Raw genomic sequence first — 23,809 nt, forward strand, 5'->3', positions numbered from 1 at the left:
TGAATGATAAATAATGAATCGTCTGTGAAAAAACTGTTTTTTTTTTTTTTTTTTTTTTTTTTTTTTTTTGTTGTTTGTTTGTTTTATTTTTTTTATATATGGCTTTAGATTTATTATAGTATTTGAATACAACATGCGGCAACGATTAGATCATTTTTCAAATTATATTAATTTTGTGCATTATGCGTTATAATATGAATGAAAGGTAACGCTGTTAAGTGAACCTGGTGCGAGAGTATCGCTATGGTAAAGAATAGAGAATTTTAAACAGTGCATTTATTCTATTGTGGTTTATACGTTATCGACGAAGTAGATTTAATTCAATCCAATAAGTTTAAGTGAAATACAAGAAATAATGTCTATGATTTAATACTCCGTACAACAGGGATGTCAAACTCATAGGTACACTTGGGCCAAACAAACAAGGTTTAACACTTTAGGCGGGCCGAAAAAAAAAAAAAAAAATCAATATTCATAGAAACGTAGATTTATTTCGAATAATGCAATAATAAACATATATATATATATTTATATAGAAAAGAACAAGAAAAATTTAATGTTTACGTCCTGATACTTGACACCTCTTCTCTGCTATTATCTTTCCTATTTCGGGAGAAATTTTGTTTGCAGTGATAACTTTCAACGCTGACCCAAGGTGAGCATCATTAATACGGTTTCTAATAGGAGACTTATTACCTTTCATGACTGAAAATAACTGCTCGCACCGATAAGTGCTACCAAACATGGAAATAATTTCATATGCGAATTTTCAAGTATTTTCAAACCTGGCTGGTAAATATTTGTAAAATTCAGGCATGCCCACTTCAATGAATTTTGCTTTCAAATTTGAGTTGCATTGAATCTCGATCACCTCCATTTGCATATGGCTGGGTACTGAGTCAATACTTATTAAGAAAATCGAAGAAAACAAAAAAAAAAAAAAATTGTCTTCGAGGGAACTAAAATCATTAAACCTCGTTTCAAATTCAGTTAATAAATTTGCAATTTTTTCTGCGTATTTTTGATACGAACAAGTATCATCTAAACTTGATTTGTTCATGCTGCACGTCGGGAAGTGCGTCAAATCTTCATTTTTAAGTTGTTTTTTCCAAAGAACTAGTTGACATTTGAATGCTTTAATTATGTCAAACATGTTCGTAATGATATGATCTTTTCCTTGTAACGATAAATTTAAATCGGTTAAGTGCTTGGTTATATCAACCAAGAAAGATAAATCTTGTATCCATATTGGATCGTAAAACAAACTTGCGTCTTGATTTTTCGTTTTTAGAAACTGACATATTTCTTCTTTCAAATCCCAGAATTGTTTGAGAATCTTGGAGCAAGATAACCAACGTACCTCGGTATAGTAGGACAAACCCGAATATTCACTATCTAACTCACTTAAAAAAGTAGTGAATTGACGCTGATTTCTAGAACTAAAGCTACTACTTTCGCTAGAACTACAGCTACTACTGAGATGAGTTGTTTGTTCTCGGCTTTTATAAGCTTTATAATTAATTTCTCGAATATACTGGAAAGATCTATAATTATCTGGATTTTTGTGGATGGCAACAGAAATTACGAGATATTTATTTATTAGGTATTAAACGCTGTTCTATTTTTAACCTTCCAACGCAGCTGTCTTTTCAAAAATCGTCTGCGTTGCTAAGGCAACATGAAGCAAATCTAATTACAATTCTAAATTAAAAAAAAAAACTAAATAAATAAATAACTATGAAATCCGTAACAATATGAATTAAGTAATAATTAATAATAAAGCAAAGTGCATGCACATGCATGCACCAATATATCGTACAAAACTATGATTGGAAAACTGAGACCATGAGTTCGGCCACATTCGGCTATCGGGGGATGCGTACAAGTTCTGAGTGCACGTGTCCCCCAAAAGCCGAAGGTAGCTGAACGCACGCATTTGTAATTTAAGTAGTGTGTGTGTGTCAGCTCGCTGTGAGTAATCTAACAACACTGAATAAATTATCGTTAATTACTTAGCAGTAAACATTTCATTTTTTTCTTCGTCGATATGTTATTTTATTATTATATATTATTATTTGCCGATATATTGGCCGGGCCGCAAAAATATTTGTTGTGGGCCGCGAGTTTGTCATCCTTGCCGTACAAGGAAGTCATATGATGTACATATCAGATTTTTTATTCTTGTAAATTGCTAAATGGGGCATTTTTTGCTTTAAAATGGTCTGAGTTAAGTTGTTCTTACGCTCCGGTCAAGGCTTTTATGCCTTCACCTGCATGAAACCGTTGCAGAGTTATCAACAATATAAAAGTGGTGCTGAGCCTAACGAGGATTCTATTTATTTATATTGTAATCTTTTAGTAGAATAGTGAATTAAGTCAGTTGGTGCACCAATTTCAGTGTCTTTTTGCCGAGTGGTACAAAAAGTAAACTTTAAATTTCGTGCACCGAAATATCTTCTTCCCGCCCGCTAGCCGAATTCCTTTTTTTTTTTTTTTTTTTTTTTTCATTAATTTTGATCTTTATTTAGAGTTTTACGTTTTTCTGTATTTGGAAATTTTTACTAAAGATGTTTTAAGTTTTCAGAGATTTATGCCTTGCCGTGAAATGAGAAATGAATTGATTGAATGAGAAATATATCTATAATAAAATTAGAGGAAATACGTTTAAATGAAGTACAGCAAAAAGAAGATATAAATTAATAGGGCGCACAAAGAAGTCACGTGGTGTCTACATCAGATTTTTTATTAAGTTCTGTTAGAACAGTTTCTGAAGACAATAAAAAAAGGATAGTATTTCTATCTATCGCGAAAAAAAAACAAAACTTTATTTGCGTCATTTGCTCGAAATAAATAAAATTGCCAAATAAATAGCATAAAAATACAATAAATCTTGTTACTAGTTCAAGTGTATAAAATGGAACTGAAGAAGGGAATAACACGTCGGATTTAGATGAGCTACCGAATACTTTAACTTGAAACTCAATGTTATTTTGAAACATTGCACTGAATAATCATCTCTTTCCGTATAGCTTCCATAAGAAACTTAACTGCATTTATGTTATTTATGTACAATATTTGCATTCTTATGTATTTTGAAATAGTTTAGTGACTTGCGGTATACCAATAAATGTATGCTTTATGTATAAATAATGTATGTATATAATATAATAAATGTGTGTAATATATTAAATGTTATAATGTAAAACATATATTAAATGTTATAATTAAATTATATAATGTAAAACAGTATAAACATAAAAGAGTAAAAACTTCAATGAAAGTTGAATTTAATATATTAAGTAATATGTACTTTAGGATAGGCTAATTCAGTATAGAAAAGCACATGAGGGCTATGTGTCTAGGGCAAAGGACGCTCTCGTAGAAAACTCGCCTATATACTAATATAATACATGGAGAAAACCACGAAAAACAAACATGCAGTCTATCATCGAGCCCAGGTCGAATTCCCAGTATTCAGCGGACCACTGGTGGGTTACAAAAGGGTAACAAAATATATTTTACATGAATATAAATATATATGATGATGTGTAGATGTATGTAATAAAAATAGATAAAGAAAGAAAGAAATAGCTATGTTAAAGAGATTAGCAGTCATACCGATTATAATTTTTCTTTATTTTCTTATACGTATGCAACCCCACATGATTTGGCGCAAAATCCTCTCCTGTTACTGTAGAACTACACTAATATGCAAAGTTAAGGGAATTTTCAAATTATGTCTATTTTTACGAAAAGTATTGAACCAAAGGTACTAATCATACCGCTGAAGAATTCTACAAACATTCAGAGTAGAGTACCTAAGCGTACACGAGCGTGTCTGTGGAGTTGTGACTATGGAGGGGATATAAGTGTATAAGGAGTTTTTGGCGATTTGTCTGCTTGTACTTCTTCACGACATTCGCCGTGTTTCTTGCAAGAGTTAGGTAAATTTGATCAGGTAAAATGTGTAGCCACAAACGTATGGATGACAGGATAAAATGGAGAATTGTCGGTAGATTGAAGACAGATCATTCACAAGGGCAGGGAGCTACAGAGCTCAATGTAATGCCCAGTGGCATCTGGAATTTGTGAAATCAGTTTCAGGACACAGGATCCATATCGAGAAGACAAGGATTAGGTAGACTAAGATTCACAACAACGAATGAGGATATTTATTCGGCACTTTCAGCGCAGCCACGTGGTACTCCTACAGCTTCAAAGCTGTCACGTGAATTGTATGCTGCTACTGGAATCCAAGTTTCATGGTCTACAGTTACCCGAAGGCTTTATGAGGCAGGGATGTATTCCAGAAGACCCACTGTTTGCATCACTCTAGCTGCAGTACACAAGACAGCGCGTTTAACATAGTACAGATAGCATGCGCCTTTGACCAGACTCAAGCGGATCATCCTGCTTTTTCGAGATGAGTCTATATTTAGCCTAGACAATGATACTGAGAGCATCCGTATCTGGAGAGAGCCTGGAAGACGATACCATCCCTCCTTCATCAGGGAAAGGTTTGGTGGAGATGTATAACGGTTAAAGTAAGCATTACGTTGGACGGCGCACACCCCCTACATGTGTTTGACAAAGGCTTCCTGATTGATATGACATACAGAGAGAAGCTCTTAGAACCTTATCTATATTCGATTTTTTAGGGGAACAGTTGTTAATGGACCACAACGCTCGTCCACATAGGGCTCAGGTGGTCGACAATTGCAAAGAAAGGATTGGTCAGTTACATTTTGTGACCGCCGCAAGGATTGGCCAGTCAGATTTCCTGACCTTAATCCCATACAGCATGTCTGGACGCTCTTGGGAGCTTAATTTCATCTCGTATCGCCCCCCCCCGCAACCATCTCGGAGTAGAAAACTGCCTCGCTAAAGGAGTCGGATCGACTGCCACAGAGACTCCTCAACTGCCTCCTGTCCTGTATACCCTCGCGCTGCACGACTTGCCTGGCTCTCGGAGGGAACTATACTCCATATTTGACTCATTTTCAGTTCGATATCACAAAGTGGATTTCAGATATCATTTCACATGAGCTTTACTGATAATCATGCCCACTGTAGAGTCATTAGGTTATTTTGATGCTGGAGACGTGAAAAATGAGCAATGCCTTCGCCGGGACTCGAACCAGGACCTCTTGAATATGCGTCGTGTGTGCTACCCTTACAACACGAAGGCATTCAGAAAGGAAGGAAAAAATACTTTAAGTGACTTTTAAATGACAGATCTCTTTCTCTGTTATACATGTATATTCATACCAAATTCTATAACAATCTGTTTATTAGTTTTTCAGAAATTCGATATAATGTAATTTTAAACGTAAGTGGGCTCTTAAATAGAATTGAAGCAGGCACAGCAGGCGTTAGCAGCTCCGTAGTCGAAGCGAGAAAGCGAATATGATGAAATCTCTGTTCGGGGTGATTTAGTTTTGGTTTAGCTTTATTTTGATAGTGAATTTATATCCTGAAGTCCTATCCTGAATTATTATCCTGAAAATATCATTGACTGATTCGTTACGTAAATGTTTGCATTATTAGCTTTTTGCAAGGATCATGTAACAGTGATTAATTTTGAAATAATGCTGTTTAGATAGATTTAGCGCACGCAGCTTCTAATTTTAGGAAAAAGGGAAATGCCAAAATTAAAATGGCTAAAAGATTAATTTGAAATTTAAAGATATAACACTTTGATTTATATACGAGTATATTTTTCTATCTTACACACTCACACACGTATATAGATATCGATGCTTACAAAGATACGGTAGGCTTAGGCGATCCTTCTATTTTGAGGTTAAACACAATATCATCAGTCTCATTAGCTTCAACATCAGTCAATTTTTTCTCAAACTTGGGTTTTTCTGAAAGCAAAAAATATTAATTTGAGCTGCATTTTTAAGACACTACAGCCATGTATAAAACAATACCAGAAGCATTGTCACTTATTTAAAAATGACATACAAACTCGAAATAACACCTCTAAAAGAGTTGCAGATAGTGCCCTTAAATTCCCCGATCAATTTATATCAATAAGAGAATTTTATGTGTATTATATTATTGCATAATTTTATAGAAGCATAGTTGTTGTGTATTATAACTTTCTTTTCAGATGCCAAGTAAAATAGGAATCTGATCACTTTCCCTCATTTCAAATCAGGAAATTCGAAACGCCGAGTTAGTTTAATGAAAAAGATGGTATGACAAATTGCGAGAATTTAAACCCTATTTACAAAGTAAATTATTCCATCTCCTAGAAACAAAACACACGAAAAAGAGGCTTCGGCGCAAAATGATATATTTTATAGCAAATATATAAATTTACAAAATTAATCTTTTTTAGGGGGGGGAATAAATTTAAACATTTTATTCAAAATTTCCTAGGATATATATGAAATTACATATATTTAATAAGTGATAATAACGCTAAATGTGGTTTAGGCATTTTTTTCAAATTATTTGAAAAAATGAACAATGACTTTTTTTCCATTCGTTTACAACAACAACAACAACAAAAAAAAAAAAAAAATAAATAAATAAAAAAAAAAAAAATAAAAAAAAAAAAAATAAAAAAATAAAAAAATAAATAAATAAATAAAATAAATGAAAATAAGTTGCTATAAATTAAGAAGTTCGCCAAGTGAATTATCTTTGGCGCAAACTGAAAAAATACGCCAAGATAAGTTTTTTGATTTCTCCATAAATTTCGCACCAAATTTTAAGAAATTTAATATTTAGGCATAATTTCAATCGTAGAATCGAAATATGGGAAAAAATGGCATGTCATTTAAAAAAAGTCCGATTTTGTGTCAAAATACCTATATTAGAACAGTGCTATATCCAGCTTGCAAGACTGTTGCCACTCGGAAAAATGAGGGCGAAATTATCGTTTTTCCGTGTTTTAAATTAATATCTCTGATTTTAGATACTTTTTTGCAAAAAGTGGATGTCGACCTTTTCGAGGACTCAGAAAAGAATTGTAGGAAGTTTGGTGACGATAGCTATAGTAGTGGCTGAGTTATTAAAGGACAAACATGTAAACTTTCTTCTTCATATGCATAGGTGTTATCATAATCATTACGTAAAAGTTTGAAATTTTTATAAGAAAATTCGTATGTTACCTTTGATAATCAGTTTTCCTTTCGAGGTGTCCTTTCCATACTTGTTAGCAACTTCGCATTGATATTCACCCTTGTCAGTTATCGTTGTCTTCTTGATGACCAATGTGTAACTGCTCTCACTCTCCTCGCGCTGAATTATTCGAGATCCATCTATCTTCAGCTCAGATCCGTCCTTAGACCTGGAAAAATGTCAATGCAAAAAGTATCATTTGACTGCAAAACTATAGTCGTGATGGTACAATTAATGGGTTAGGTACCCTTGAAATATCCAAACATGCCATAAATACAATGCAATTTAAAGCTCAATATCTTTATAATTAAGCGGTTTATGACTGTGAAATTTTATATCCTTATTTCGATATCTTTAATTCTGTATTTGGTTTTTGCTTTATATTTCGGATATTAAAGAAAGAAAAATCTGAAAGTTTTCAGAATTTAACTGTCGCACAAAACGGTTTGTTAAGTTTTGGTGCTCTCGCTGATCTCGCCGTCTACCACTCTGCTGTTACAGTTCAAGAACAGAGACGCAAACTCGAGAAGGGTTTATTTACCCTTTATTGCTCAAAATAAGATTTAACAGTTTGTCCCTTTCTCAGGGCGTACAGCAAAGCCTCCATTTGGTCTTGAACTTTCTTCATTACTGAGTAATAAAGATGGTAAATAAAACACCATTAGTTGAAATAATGTTGTTAACAAAATAATAAGAAATAAGAACTTAACTAATTCTTAACTAAAGAGACATAGCCGAAGCTATCAAAATTCGAAGTAAAGCGAAGCTATCAAGGGCCTGTAATACGGCCGGGCGTAGTAAAAGCTTAGAGAGACTTAGCCAAAAGGCATACGAGCGCTAGTCAGAAACTCTGAGGCTCTCCCTCGAAGTCAATAGAATTTCGACTTTACTACTCTTATTCATTTGCATTAAACGCGATTCTAAAAACACATTCTGGTAGGAAATCGTAAGCTGAAATTAGGAAGGACAGGAAAGTAGCTTTAACTAAAATTAAGTGTTACAAACTTAGGATAAACGCGGATAGGCTGCTAGGGGTTCATATACCGGTGAAGATGTTTAATAACCACTCTGTATATCTTAATCTTCGCAGAGTAGCAGGGTAAACCTTTTAAATCTATGAGCTTTTTAATCAAACTTTATTGAATTCGCTCAAAATAAATAAAGAAAATACTCAGAATTAATCAAAGTTCGGGCTCAAAGATACTCATGTTCGGATGGAAAACTGCGTATATTCAAAATGTGGCTCTAGGTGCTGCCGTTTTTCTATAATAGGAGGAACATACTTATATTCATACATGCATTCAGATTCTTCATTACTAAATAACAAAGATGGCAAATAAAGCATCATTAGTTGAAATAATGTTGTTAATTGGTAAACTGAGTGTATTTTCAGATTTCAGATATTTACCATTTGACTTTAGGCGCTGGGTTTCCAGACACTGTGATATTGAAAGCTGCATCTTCTCCGCAACTGGAACCTACATCACTTAGTCCTCTCACAATCTTGGCAGGAGCTGAAAACGTCAAACAAATAAAATTACTTCTTTGCTTTTAGGAAAAAAAAAAAAAAAAAAAAAAACATTGCATTTCGCTATTGAAATTGCAGGCGTGTTCTCTTTTACACACTTTTGATCAATAAGAATTGCTTTCTAAGATTAAGACAACATCCTTTTCTAAATTTTGCTGTTGCACTGTATAAAGTAATAGCAAATTAAATAGAACTTGATGAGTACAGTTACCTCGAGAAGAAGAGCTTTGTTACGAGACATGCTAGATTTTAAACTACGCTCTCCGAATGAAATCATTATCAGAGACATTTGGTTATTCGAAAAACAAACTCCGCTTGGATATGAAACGTGTTGAGACATTAAATGAATTTCAACATTCAGTCACACACGGTGCATTAACACTGTTAACATTATCAACAGTATTAGTCATGTAAATGGTCAGCATGTCCAGTTGCATGATGGAAGATCCATGGTTCAAATGTCCGGCGCTGATTTTGACTGTTTTTTTCTCTGAAATGTCTAATGTTTTTCACCTGTTTAAGTTGATTATTTTTATTATTATACTAATCCGTGTGGAAGCAGATCTCAGGATTCTAAAAATCAATCGACTAATCATATTCATCGGAGGAAGCCTGTTGAGACGGCCTTGGCCTGTGATATGCTGTAGTTCAACTGAAAAAGTGTGTGTGTGTGTGCTTATGGCAAAGCCTCAAGGGTTATCTGCCTAAGGGGAGGGATGCCTTCGTGGAGGACTTTCTAAGGGAAACTGTCTCGTATACACGTTACACATGGGGAAAACCATGAAAACGCCCATGCAGCCAGCCCGTTCGCGGGATTCGAACCTCGGACCGAACTACCAGTGTTCAGCGACTTTACCGCTCGGCCGCTGGTGGGCTCAACTGAAAAAGAAGACGAAGTTCTACTCATCCTATAATCGTTTTTTGATGGTTTCGCATCCGAAAAACTAATGATCTGAAAAACTTTTACTTTCTGCATAACTTATGGTCTCCATTATGTTGATCTGTTGATACTACACTTGAATTTTGATGTTTTCTAGTCCGAGTTGTCTAATGATGTGAATAACTTTAAAATAGTTTCTGTTGTTTTATTAATTCTATACTTGATTTTTGATATTTCTATTGAAATATGACACACGAAATGTTTCGCGACGACAATACTTCCTTTAAAAAATGCATTCAAAACCTGGCAAAAATGTTTTCATATAATGTGAACCACAGTATAAAAATCTTCATCTGTCATCATTTTTCTAATTACCCCAAAAGTAACATAACATCGTTCCAAGGATAACGTATAACTTATAAAGTATTTCTCCCGACTTTGTAGCATCCTTTCGTGGTGTAATGGAAAGCACACTCAGCGCGTATTAGTGAAGTCCGAGGTTCGAGTCCCGCCGAGGGAATTGCTCATTTTTCATGTCTCCTGCTTCGAAATAACCTAATGTCTCTGCAAACTTCTTCATAATTTTCGCATGCAAAATAAAAGTGTACCCATCAAAAGATGTAAAAGTGCATCGTTTGCTAAAACAACTCATAACCAAAAACTTAATACGAAATAATAGTAAAACTTACAGTTGACTTGTACAGTTCCATATCCGCCTTGACTTCCGTGTTCATTCTTAATTATACAAGAATAATTTCCAGAATCTTCAGTTTGTGCTTTCTTAATAATTAATTTCCTAATTTTTCCATCGGATGTTATTTTGATTCTTTCGGATGGTGTCAATTGCTGTCCATCTTTGCACCTAAAAATAACGTAAGATGTTCACTTTTAATAGTAAAAACTACGAATTTTTTCCCATCATTTTTTTTCTTTCGAGTATTGCTGTGAATACTTTTTCCGATGTCGTTTTCCTTTTACATAAAAAAGCTTTTATTAAGATTTTAAATTTTATTTGCAAATTAATTATGAAACGGCATGCGTTACTTTTATGTATGCAAGAATTATAGTTGAGTTTTAGATTGTTCACATAATTTACATTGTGTTATAGGTTGTTAACTGACCCAGAAAACAATAAAATCTCCCAGAAGATTTAAGGCTTTCGCAGGTTAATTTAAGCATAAACGACGAAAACAGGTGACATTTAATAACGTTTTTAATAATTAACTTATTCGGTTAAATAGTTTGTTAAGGTCATTACTTAAATTAAACACTGTTTATAATTGCAGCCCTTACTATAACTTCTCCTTTCCATTTCCTCACGAATGTAAATGATGTTAGCTAGTATCTAAACTGAGGTTTTAGGATTGTAAGACAGAGCGTGTTTCTGGTCAGCGCGTTCACGCTGTGTTTAGTTCTTATCAGCTCTAATAAGTGGTAATTATTCGACTTTTGCGTTTTATCGCTGCCTATGAATTTGATACGTCGGTATTTTGACTGAGACATCTTAGAGTAAGATTTCAATTGTGTAGTCTTTGACTACTATCCTACGTTGTAACTTGAATTTGACGGGTAAGGATCAGGGAGATGAATGATCCAAAGAAGCAGCTCTTAATCAAAATGGTATTGAAGTCACCTTTCCATGGCCTCGTTATACCTTGCTTCAAAATATTAGCAAGATTTCTGGAATAATGCTTCCAAGAAAAGAACTTCATTTCCAATGTAAATTTCGCCTCTCTGTACTCGAATCCTTTATTAACCCGCAAGCACGCGCACTGGGTCCAAAAGACCCGGCTCGTGTTTTTGGAAGGAAAAACTGTGACTCTTCAGGTAAAAGTGTTACATTTATGCCAAAATTTTAAGATTAAACTTAAAATTTTGCAAACTATAAAAATTAAAATTGTAATTTCAATTTCCATAATATTTATCTGAAATAAAATTTTTAAAAGAATATAAAAATGTATTATATTAATATAGAATTTAATAGGAATTCATTATATTATTATTCATGTTATTCAGGAATTATTATTCAGGTTTATCAGGAATATACTGCCTGAAAGAATATATTCCTCGGAAGGCTTCAAGTTTTTCATTAATTGTTATGAACGCACTGACAGAGCAATATTTCTGGCAGTTATTCAAAAAATCTTCAAAAAACTCTCTTATAGGTGCAAGTTTATCTGATTCTTTCTTGATGACGCGAGTTCCTATGTCATCAAAATGCTAAAAAAAGAAATATTTGTAGGACATAGTTTTGTGGAAAATTTCCAAACCGGTTCCGTCTGTTGCCCGCAGATCCCGTACATTTACATGAGATGACTTATGTCACAAAAATCTAAATAATTAAGTGCGAATTTCAGTTAAAGTTGTGTTATGAGCATTTCTCTCTCTCTTTGAAGGCTGTCAGAATTAGATGCAATATAAATATTTGTATAACTAACGACTTTCAGCAACATCTGTTCACACGATTCATTTGGAGTCTACACATATTTTGCCTTACCGATGTTTCCAGGCAATTTAGTAATAATATTATAAGCAGGAATTCTAACATCAGCTTTAGGCTTTTTTTACCATTGGGTTTTTTGTCCTTTTCAATAAAGCAATAAATGTAATTCTCATTTTCGTTTTCAGAATGCATCTCAATTTCTGAATCAGTATCATGAGAACTAAAAAATTCGTTATAACTTTCATTATCAGTTACTTCAATGGAGTCTTCAATAGTTGATACATCTAATAATTTTTGCAAACGTAACATTTCTTCCTTATAGGATAAATTACGAGACATGTTTGCAGCTTTCTGTGCTACCACAAATGAAGTACCTTAAAGCAATGCGAATAGGCACGCTGGGTCTGAAAGATCCGATCCGATTAAAGCAAAACTCCAAATAAAATTTCCGGCGAAAAACTTCGGAAAGATAAAGAGGATGGCCTTTGGAGGAGACTATACTGAACCACCACCACTTGAGAAAAATAGAGGCGTTTTCAGAAAGGTTTCTTTAATCGGACGGGTCTATTGGACTCAGCGCGCATGGACCCGCGCGCTGGTCGCGGGTTAAATTACTGTATAATAGGACACGGACCCTTCCCCACATATTTCTACGCAAGAAATATGGCGAATTTTGACATCTGTACATGAGGGTGACAGGGAACACCTGATTTCATACCCCTTATTTGAGGATAATCACATAAGACGGAAAGACTTAGCCCGAAGGCAAACACGACATTCCCATGTCTCTCTCTTGGAAGTAAATCGAACCTTCCTTTAACACTACTTCTTACTCATTTGCATTCAAAATTATTTTAAATCTCATTTTGGTAGGGAGTTATAAGTTGAAACGAGGAAACTTAGAAAAGCACAATTAAATTAAAATAACTGTTATAAAATTCAAATATACCTTACAACCTCTTTAGTATTGCTATTACAACTCATTATAACATTACGCTCACTGTACTTATTACATCAATCTCATTATGTTTATCTGTTGCTTATTACGTTTATCTGTTCTTTTTGTTACATCAAAACCGATATTCAATTTAATTTGTGAATTTCAAATTGTATTGAAACTATATTGTAATTTCTTTCTATTCTAAATTATTATTTTTAATAAATACTGGACTAGGGGTGTTCGGTGGGATTGCACGATATACCGTAATAGGGAAAATATAAATTACTTGGAATGCTGCAGTTTCTCATTTCCCCAAAGTTTCTTTGTAAACCCTTATAAAGGCTGCATTTTTAAGAGTTAGTATGGAAAGGCATTACCAGCTGACCCACAGTACATCGCTGGCGTCTCCCATACTTTTGCCTGTACCTGTGGTTGATATTGTTAGCACAAGAACGCGCATTTATGTTCTACGTTCTGTTTAAATACAAAGGTTTATTTAAACCTTTCCCTGACTTTATAGTTAGTTTCAGAATCCAACCCCCAAAGCGGCTAAGGAAACGTTAACCAATACTTCTCTTGTCATGCATGGCATTCGTAAAAATGCTGCAATTTTGTTTTAAAAACGTTGCTGGCTCCCAAATAATAAATAAGAAAGGAATTACAATTTTAACAATGATAGAAATTTAAAGACACAAGTGGGTTTCAATATCATTGGTTATTAAATAGCAGGACAGAACAGGACTAAGTGTGGGAAGCACCAACACATCGCCATTGGCAGAATTGGTGTCGCTCCTTCACACTAACCGTCTTCAGAAGAACAGCTCCACAAAGCGTACTTACGCCCCGCATCGATGTTAATTGAAAAGTTATCATTAGGGCATAGAGAACTTGTGGTACAGAGTATGGCCGGAAGATACAGTTGCTGATGACAATGAAATTACAATACAATACCATACATTACAGTTGATGGTGAGTTATCAAATAGCAGAAGACCTAGACCTTGTTCGAGAAATGACTGTAATGACTTCTGCGTATGTCTTGAACTTGACGAAAAATGTGATAAGAGTGAGATGCTCACTGCCCAGATCAGAGCCATTACTTATGAAACTATCGAGAGTTATTATCCTATTAACCCATTTTTATACCGACCCATTGGATCCATGATTGAACGAGGTACTGGACCTGGTGCAGGAATTTATTGTAACCATTTTGCGTTTTATCAGGCAGTGAGAAGAGATACTACCAATTTTTATCGTGAAGTTCAGGCTATATTTATTGCTGTGAATCAATTAAGAGTAATTTCCCTCCAGTTGTTATATTGTCCGATAACAAAGGCTCTTTGCAAAGCAATATGATTGTTCGATAGCATAGTTATCTCCAACGATAAATTTTTCATTTCTAAACGAATTTATGAACGTAGGATGATTCTCAACACTCTAGCTGACTGAACTGGCTGGCAGTGGATTCCTGCTCATTGTGCCATCGAGGAGAATGAAAGAGCCGATTTCCTGCAAAGAAAGGAATGACTCCACTAAAATCTACACGACTTTTAATTCTGAAAAACCTCTAATTAAATCAGAATTTAAGATGAGGTTGCCTCCTACCTCTCAACTGAAGCTAAGGAACGGCCTGAGAGTGTCTCACTAGTTCAAAGCCAGTTATTCCAGATTTTCCTTGTCCTATAGCCGTGGCGTTATTTCGCCTTTTGACTGAGCACGATTGTCTGAATGCCCATCTTTTTAAAATTCAATTTTAAGACTCTTCAGACTGTACTCTTGTAATTCTGGACAGTCCATGGGTAAGGAGCCATACTGAAGAATGCACTACACTACTATTTTTTAATTCTATTGTTCTTAAGTATCGGGAAGCAAGATAAAGACTAACGGCTTAGTGGCCAAATGGCTGGCATTTGTATAAATAAATAGTTGCTTTCAGAATATAGGGATAGCACGTGTCACATCTTGTAAGGGTTTTTCGACTGATTAACATTTACCAGATCAAGGAAAACTCCATAATATCGTTAATTCAAATTCTATTGGCATCTTCCTTCGTTTGGTCAAATGAAAATAAAATACGAGAGTTAAGAGCTACACTTATTACATTTATTTGAAATATTTTTTATTACATTTTGAACAATATCTCCCCACAGAGGACTTCCGAATTATTTTATGCAACTCGATACTAAGTAATGCAAAAATAAGTATGTCTTAAGCTAATTTACTCGATGATTAACAGCACTAAAACCCTATACATATAAAGAATAAGGAAACTACATATACAGAGAGACAGATAGGTAGATAAACATTATTTAAATGAAAATATGTTTATTTAATAACAATTAAAAAAGCTAAAAATTTATTAGCATTTTTTTACAATGAATACTTAATTCTTGCAGACCATTTTGCCTAGCATTTTGTTAAAGAAACAAATGCATGTATAAATTTCACACTCTAAGCTTAAATCTAGAAAAAACTACAGGTATTCAATAATATTATTAGTAAGATTTATTAGTAAATATTTTCATTTTATTACTAAATATTCTATGATTTTTATTAGTGATATTTATTAGCAATTTTATTAGTAAATAAGCCACGAATGACAGCCCAAAATTTGTAAATTCCTCATTTAAAGGCGATCTTAAGTTCGGCGAATTGCGACGTAGGCACATAAATGAAGTAGATGATCACAGTTTAATAAAGCTCTTGAATCATTTGTGATTCTCAAGTAATACACTTCAAAATATTATGGCAAGTCTAACATTAGGTTGTCATGTCTTCACTTACCAGGAAACGGATGGTTCCGGTGATCCTTCAATTTCAACCACAAATTCAATATCCTCGTTGATCATGACATTAGCATCTTTCATCAATTTCGTGAACTTGGGTGGACCTACATTAAATGAAGTGGCAGTCCGTATTACAGGAAAATAAGACGTTCAGGTTTATTGTAAATATATACGTGTGCTTATTACTAAAATGACAGTTATAGAAAAATATTTTACAGCATTCAAAACATATTGATTTTCGAAACGACATACCGGAATTTTCAGAAAAAAAGTCAAACGGAAAATACTTTTTTCAGAGGGATTTTAGTTCATATAATGCATGGTGTTTCTTGGAGAAGATTTTTATTTATTTGGAAGTATTTATAATTATTATAAAAAGAAAAAATAGATGTGGAGACCCCATGATTTCCATGTAGCTTATTAAATCAAACACATTTTTTGATGAACTTCATTTCAAATTACTTCCTCGACTTAATCTAAATTAACCAGCACCTCGAGGCAAATCGAAAATGACATCAAAAACTGCAAATTTTGAAATCAAATATCCCAGTCAATTTTTGTCATACGGGATTCAAATTTCTTTTAATTTAATTTTTTATAGCAAGGGTAAAACTATCTCAAGTAAAAGTATAGGAATAGTGAGACCGCATTTAAAGTTAGATTTAGGTAGTTGTCAAAAATTAATTCTTTTTTAAATTTGGCATTTCCAAAATGTTAATATTTTCGTCATTCAAAACACATCTGTAATTGGAAGTATGCGACCAACGGTGAACTATCGAAATGGATATTTCCGTGGAAATACGATACTCGAAAGTTTTCGCGATTAACAGCGTTTCCTTCATACAAAGAAATAAATATAGCATTATTGTTTTCTGGAATTGTCATGTTTACTTTTTAGTCCAAGGAGCCTTTGTCTCTGAGAGACTATTGTTTTCGCTTCGCGATTTTGCATCGAATCATTCTGAATGTCCGTTATACTTTTTAAACTGTTGCCACGAAATATTATCGCCCTGTATTATATTTGAAGAAATTAAATAATGAGGAATCTGCATAAAAGTATGTATGTTTCTAGCTTTGTGATAAAATGTTGTTTTATCACCAAGAGCCATCCAATCTTGAATGACGTAATCCTCTTGCAAATATGGTCCTCTGGAAGCCCAAATCTGAAATTTGGTACTTGTTTTATTATTGATTTCATATTCTGTAAAACTTTAAGGAATTTCTTATTAACAAACTCAAGGATTTCAAAGCGCAACGTTGTGTAAAAAAAAAAAAATATTATCTTTAGCGCTTGAGACTGTGTATCGTAAATTCTAAAGATAGGCTCAATTTTAAAATTATTTTGCGATCTTGCTTTTGAACTGAATTTTATGGTTTACGTGCGAAGAACATGATATTTAATAAATAATGGTAACATACAAAATGTTAAAAAAAAACGCCTCTTTGGACGTAATTACCTTTCAGATATTTTTTTTATTTTATTTTAGTTTTGGTATAGTTTAACTTCCATTAAATGACAAATCAGCAAATTTTTTCACGTTTTATAAAATAGCTTTAACATTTAATTCAGATAAATTTCATCTTCTATGAGAAAACAGTGACACTATTACAATATTAATAAAACAGAAATCTCAATAATCTTTGTTAATCAATGGTATTTTTTAGCATGGAGGTCAGTCTTTGAAATTCAAACTGATATTCTGAACTTAGGTGCATAAAACTGATTTCAGATTTCAAATTATCACCCCTTCATTTTATTTTCATTTGCAGCACGAGTCATCATGCTAACATTACTGTACAAAATGTGCTTACTTGTAACTACTAGATCGTAAGCTACTTCGTCTTTTCCTAAGTCATTTATGGCTTCAGCAACATACTTTCCGCTGTCCTCTGGCGCGACATTTGAAATAGCCATTGTATATGTCTCATCATCTTCTTGAAGTACTTTGTACTTGCCTCCTATTTTCAGTTCTTCTCCATCCTTTGTCCTGCAATAGAACGAAAGAATTGAATATATTGTTGAAAATTTAAGCACATTGTGAGCAGAATTTTAACACTTATATTGCTTTCTTCGTTTATGTTAGGAAAAAGTATCAGTTCAAAATGTACGCCAAAAAGCTTCAGCGTTTGAAGAATGAATAGAAAGAAAAGATCTGCGATATCATGTGCATTAAAAATGAGTTTTTTTTTTCTCTGCTTTGAGCTATTTTCCAATCGACGTTGAGAAAGTTCCAGCCTATTGACAGATCAAATTCAGCGGGACTCAAATTCAACGAAGCAAACATTCAATCAGGTTAAGTGTCACCACATTTTACATATATTCGCCTGCACAATTTCTAGGAAGCCGCACCATTTTCATTTTATGTGATTTCTATGATTAGTAGTATGTATAAATGTGAAAAACGTTTCTCTCTTATGAAAAAGAACAATTTCCCAGCAAGATCCAGGCTAGCAGACATTCGTCTGACCTCTGTTCTGAAAAGCTCTAAAGCCAGCATCATGTCTTCAGGCAGCCGAAAACTGGTTGCAAGGAAAAGATTCCAGTTGTGAGGAAAGGAACAATAGGCCACTAACAGCGAACTTCCTTATCCTCCAACTAGTTCAAGAATTAAAGTATCAGGTAATATGTTATGAATTTTACACTTCTCCTTGTTGTAAATACATTTGAATACATCATTAAGCATGAAAAATGGCCTTTTTCTTTTGGCCCGCACTATTGTACGTTGACCCATTTAAGATAGTATTTGGCACATTCGAGATACTGTTTGGCCTCACGTCTCACTTGAAGGACTATTTGGTCTCACTATTTTGGCCCACTTGAGGTACTATTTGGCACTTCAGGTACTATTGACCCATGTGCAACAAAACCTCAAGTGGCAAATACAATCATTGCTTAAGCCACTTTACAACCAACCTCAAGTACCACCTTTCGAACATTACTCAAGGTACTTTGGCCTCATTCGAGGTACTATTTGGCCCACTTGAGATAATAAGTTTGACTTGCCTGTTCTGGAGATATGTAAAAGGCGTTGAGTACGCACTCCCCTTAACTGAAGATCTTTTCACATACATTATCGTACTCAGATCAGTAGAAAGAAATAACAATATTCATACTCCTTCTGTAAGGTGCATAACTTTGCCTAAAATCTTTTTTACCTTTTTTCTAGTAATAGGCACATTTCTCCCTTCAAACTGAGTTATAAGGTCAGAATTCTTTATTGCAATCTTAAGCACGATTTAAGCATATTTTTCGATAAAATTGTGTCTTATATTTAATTCAGATTATAAGGTATTTCTCCCTTTTTTTGCATGTCTTCGTGGTATAACGGTAGCACACTCGGTGCGTATTCGAGAAATACAGGTTCGAGTCCCGGCGAGGGCATATCTCATTTTTCATGTCTTATGCTTCAAAATAATCTCATGACGCTACAAGATATGTTATACAAAATCATTTTAAACGGCTTACCAAGTAATGACAGGCTTGGGAAATCCTGTTGCTGTAAGTTCCAAAAGAGCAGAATTTCCCTCTTTAACATCAATTTTTTGTGTCGGTGCAGATACTTTTGGTGCCTCGGGTTCTCGGGGCACACCACCTGAAATGACACAATAAATTCAATATGAATGAACATAAGAATTAATTCCGCTAAATGCATGCTGGAAGGAAAATGAACTCTCGCTTGTTTTCTGCTGGATGCAGAAAATTTGAAGAGTATCATACTATTATTAGAAATCCAAACAACAGTAATCAGTGCTAATTTTTAAAATCCTCAAATTCTAAAAACTAACGCTGATTACTGTTATTTGAACTTCTAATAATTGCTACTCTGCATGTTACTTTTACTTTTATTAGTATTACACTATTCAAATAGTTTTTTTCTGCTCTTCAAAATTTAAAAAAATATTAATAAAAATTTCTAATGGCTCCGCTAATTTAATATAATGCTTTTAATTGCAGTTTTTATTTAAAAAAATAGAAAACAACGTAAGTCCATTAATTCTTCGTCTTGCGACGGACAACACAGAGATAAGTAAATCGTGTATGCTGTCCCTTCAATTCATTGCTCCTAGCCTTTAAAATGTGTCACTTGACATGTTTTTGACATCGCAATGACATAACTCCATGACAAGTGTCAGGATATTTTTAACAATTTGCACCGTGTCCGTCTTCAAAGCCTCTCAATTTCAGGAGGGGGGACGAATCAATGATCTGATTTTTCCTCTGATATCTCGAATAATATATAACGAATCAGAGGATGTAAAATGCTATTGTAAAATTAAGGATCCGTGGCTAATTCAGTTTGAAGATTTTCGCCATCGGAGTAACATCAGGAGAACGCTCCTGAACTCTCGACGATAGAGACCTAAAATGCTCTTAAGCTCTCGACTAGAGAGACCTTCGTTAGCAGACTCCTCACACTATGAGGACTATAATTCATTTAAATACTTGTCTGTGCTATCTGTACATACATATGTGTAAAGGGTTTCTCGTAATTGTAATAAATATGTTTGAGTTTAAAATGCAGTAGGAGTACGTAACCTCGCAACCTTACCCAATCATTATAAGGAGTCACATACGCTACCTGCAGCCACTCAACACAGAGTAACCTGACAGTCACTTCCACAGTAGTGACCAAAACATGCCAGTCTTTTCGAACTGATTCGTTGCTAAGAGCAGTTCGTAAAGTGCAGTCCTAAACATCAGCTATGATTGTTAATTCTGAATTCTGTCTCTCAAATATAACGCTGCTATGGCAATGATAAGTTCCAAGCTGACTGTAGGGCGTTAAATGAAAATTTTGAAAAATTATCAATATTTTTTTAACTAAACAAACTATTTTTTTTTAAATATTAAATCACAATTCTGAAGTTTCGCAAAGTGGATGTTCATAATGACGCGTATTAAATTATGTTTCATTTCCGTAAAAATTACCCCATCATTTCTTTGTTAAACTCGTACATAATAAATATATTAATAATAATTAATAATAAATTATTATTAATATATTTATTACTATATTAATTATTAATAAATATTAATATATTAATAAATATATATATTTAATTTATTTATTAATATATTAATAATAAATATCTGAGTGCGAATATTCAGATTTCTTTCAAACTTTAAAAGTACAGGAGAAGTTGAGAAGCTTCTTCAATAATTCTGAGATATCAAAATTTATTATTCCTAAATAAGCTTCACATATTGTTTCGTCTATCTGTAAATATTTAAAATTCTTTTTGGTAGTAATTTTGATTTTCCTAATTTTTTTTTATGCTGTATATTGCTTTATGCAATTATTTGTCGCTTTTAAAATAATAATTTTAGGGTTTATTGTGTGTTTAATCAAATGCCTGGTCACATGTTTTATATTTAAGGCATATTTCATATTTAGAATTTTAAATCTTTCAATTCGAATGCAACAGCATTTGAATTGTAAAAATAGCTCGTGCAGAACGCGATATGTTGAAATCCCTTTCCGGTGGTGCTTGGTGGCAAATATTGTCGACTATTCGGTTTTATTGGTAATTTTCCACCAATTTGTCGACTTTTTCCAAGATTCAGAAAAACACGTTTCCGAAACCCTGTAGAGACATTAGGTATTTTTGGAAGTAGGCATGTTGAAAAATGAGCAACCGCCTTCGCCGGGAATCGAACCACGGACCTCTGGAATACCGGCCCAGCGTGCTACCGTTACACCACAAAGGCACGCTAGAGAAGTGGGAGAAATACCTAATAACCCTAAGACCTATTTTTCCAGAAGCTTCCAAAGCCTATGTTACAATATATAAATAGGGGTCCGAGAACCAGGAAATCAGTTCCGAATCAACTGTGAGACTTAGCGGTTAGTTGAATTCCACTTTAGAGTTTGCTTACCGAATTGACCGTATTTGTCTTGCGTTAAGGGGTAACTGCTTAATATCCGCATTCTTCTTGAGCTGTTTTCAGCTATTTATTTTGTTGCATCATTTTCTAATTAAAAATCAAATTTATAATTTCGTACTCATCATAAATTTTTTATTGGAAGAACTGGTTTCTGACCATTTATATAAACTATAAAAGGAAGAACAATTATATTTCTTACAAAATGAAGGGAAATTTCGAATTCCTTTTTCGGAGTTATAGAAGGTGATTCCAATTCATTGAATATAGAAACTTTGCAAAGCAAAGGCACTTTGCCATTTTAGGAAAGAGAACCAATGCGGTGATCGTGAGAAAAAGACCGTTAGTCCTTGACGGTTGCGGAGGAAGACAGAGAGAGGAGTGTGGACGAACAACAATGGTTATGTCCTCGGTGAACTAACGTTCATTTGTAGCGGTTTCCTGGGCATAGCCTTATCCTAGTATAGTAATTGTATCTTTTCTCGAACGTTGAAAATAGCGTTGGACATGTTCGTAGAAAATAGTAATTCAGTGAGCAATTGAGGAGTGAAGAGATAGTAGTTTTGACATATTCAGAAGTAATGGCAGAGTTCATAGCAATTATTGAGTTCATGGCAATTATTAAGTTGACGAGAAGTCCTGAAAAAGTTGAACAAGCGGTGAAGACCCGGAACTTGTTCATCAGTCTGGGAGTAACCAGGAGCTTGCAAGTCTGCTATTAGCTGCGGAGGAGGAGTCTTATTAGGTAAGGTGAGATCTACTGTGTGCTAATCTCTTTTTAGTTTCATACTAATTTAGACGGATGGCCGAATGAATGAGGGTGTGCAGGCAGATGAAAAAGATAAATTAAGCCTGCTATATGTTTAATGAACAGGAAGGATTAAAAGTTTATAAGTTTTTCAAATTATCAGTGATCATGTGAGAACGAGAAGGACACGAAATTGTTGGGGGGTAATAACTCCAAATACCCCCATTTCTGCGAGAGGACCGGAGTGAATATAGTAACGGCAGTGGACTCAGAGAACCGAGATGGATGGCTGAACGCTTTCGAAACCCCTGCTTAGCTGAGTGGAGTTAACAATAGGAAAGGATTAGCAGAAGACAGCAGCAGTATACAAAAAGGGGTATTCCAAAAAGCTCCGCTTCGACAATCGATGTTCATCGAGAGTTAATCAGAGGCTGAAGTGAAAGTTTCTTCACCCCGGCAAGTATTCTGAGGAATCAACCAAATCCTTCCTGAACAAAGACCGAAACTTACAACGGAACGGAAAACTGGAGAGATCTTCTCTGACATCCTTAGAATGGGAATAGGATTAGTGTACCTGTAATCTGTGTCGAAAATCCATGTTCTAATCTTGCTTTTCGCTAAGGACATTTTGGACTATCCATTCGTTGGACTTTCTGAGGTCATGAGCTTAACATTACTTGCAGGTATGAGACTTTATTTTACCCCTTATTTAAATAAACCTTTTTTTTAAATAAACGAATGTTAAACCAATTTGAATTGGAAGTTCCACTGACGCGTTGTTCGGAGAGTTTTAGCTAAAACTGACTTATACTGATGCTTTTGTACTAACTACTAAAATACGGAATAGTTATTAATCCTTATTTTTAATTTAAATTTAAAGAATTATAATTTAATTTCTTTTTTATTTTAAAATGGCAGTTAAATTTTCTGCATAACAAATTGGTACTGTGACTAAACAAATTGGTGCCGTGGTCTTCTATAGAACAGTTTTATCTATTTATTGGACTGCAGGTAATTTTTATGACAAATTACACATTTCATTATAAATTACCCATTTTATGAACTATTTCTGTTTCGATTTGATATTCTTCATAGAACCTATATCGCAAATAGAAATAAAATTAATTATTAAAAGTGCATAACATTCTGTTAAATGCAGTTCATTACGAATTGCTGTAAGAAAACAACTGAAAGAGAAGCAACGTTTGAAAATACATATTACAGTGTTAGTAAAAACAGAATAACATGTTTCAGACAAATTGCAACAAATTTAAAAATATTTTACTATAGCTGCAAATATATCTAGAACAATATAGTAGCATTATTAGCCAAAGCCATGCTAAAGAGATCTGTTAATTTCAACAACGAGCATTCATTTGAAATAACATCATAGAAACAAATTATAACAATTAATTTTGCAAAACATAGATAATATTCAAATTAATTCTATATATTTCATAAAAC

The 23,809-nt window shown here is 33.9% G+C and overlaps 1 protein-coding gene across 5 annotated transcripts in view; it reads right to left on the bottom strand.

Annotated features, from left to right (window-relative positions):
- LOC118200338 (protein Obscurin-like) overlaps nucleotides 1–23,809 on the bottom strand; it is a 500,451-nt gene that overhangs the window by 288,917 nt on the left and 187,725 nt on the right. For all 5 annotated transcript variants that reach the window (XM_085822284.1, XM_085822292.1, XM_085822266.1 and 2 more), the window contains 7 exons: nucleotides 19,180–19,306; nucleotides 17,526–17,701; nucleotides 15,712–15,817; nucleotides 10,235–10,407; nucleotides 8,546–8,651; nucleotides 7,128–7,306; nucleotides 5,765–5,870 (listed from right to left, as the gene is read on the bottom strand). In XM_085822284.1, the coding sequence (XP_085678410.1) occupies nucleotides 5,765–5,870; nucleotides 7,128–7,306; nucleotides 8,546–8,651; nucleotides 10,235–10,407; nucleotides 15,712–15,817; nucleotides 17,526–17,701; nucleotides 19,180–19,306 (973 nt within the window). The remainder of the gene's footprint in view (nucleotides 1–5,764; nucleotides 5,871–7,127; nucleotides 7,307–8,545; nucleotides 8,652–10,234; nucleotides 10,408–15,711; nucleotides 15,818–17,525; nucleotides 17,702–19,179; nucleotides 19,307–23,809) is intronic.

Source organism: Stegodyphus dumicola, chromosome 1, assembly GCF_044657685.1.
Source record: "Stegodyphus dumicola isolate Sdum_Otavi_A_Nest chromosome 1, ASM4465768v1".
Lineage (NCBI taxonomy): Eukaryota > Metazoa > Arthropoda > Arachnida > Araneae > Eresidae > Stegodyphus > Stegodyphus dumicola.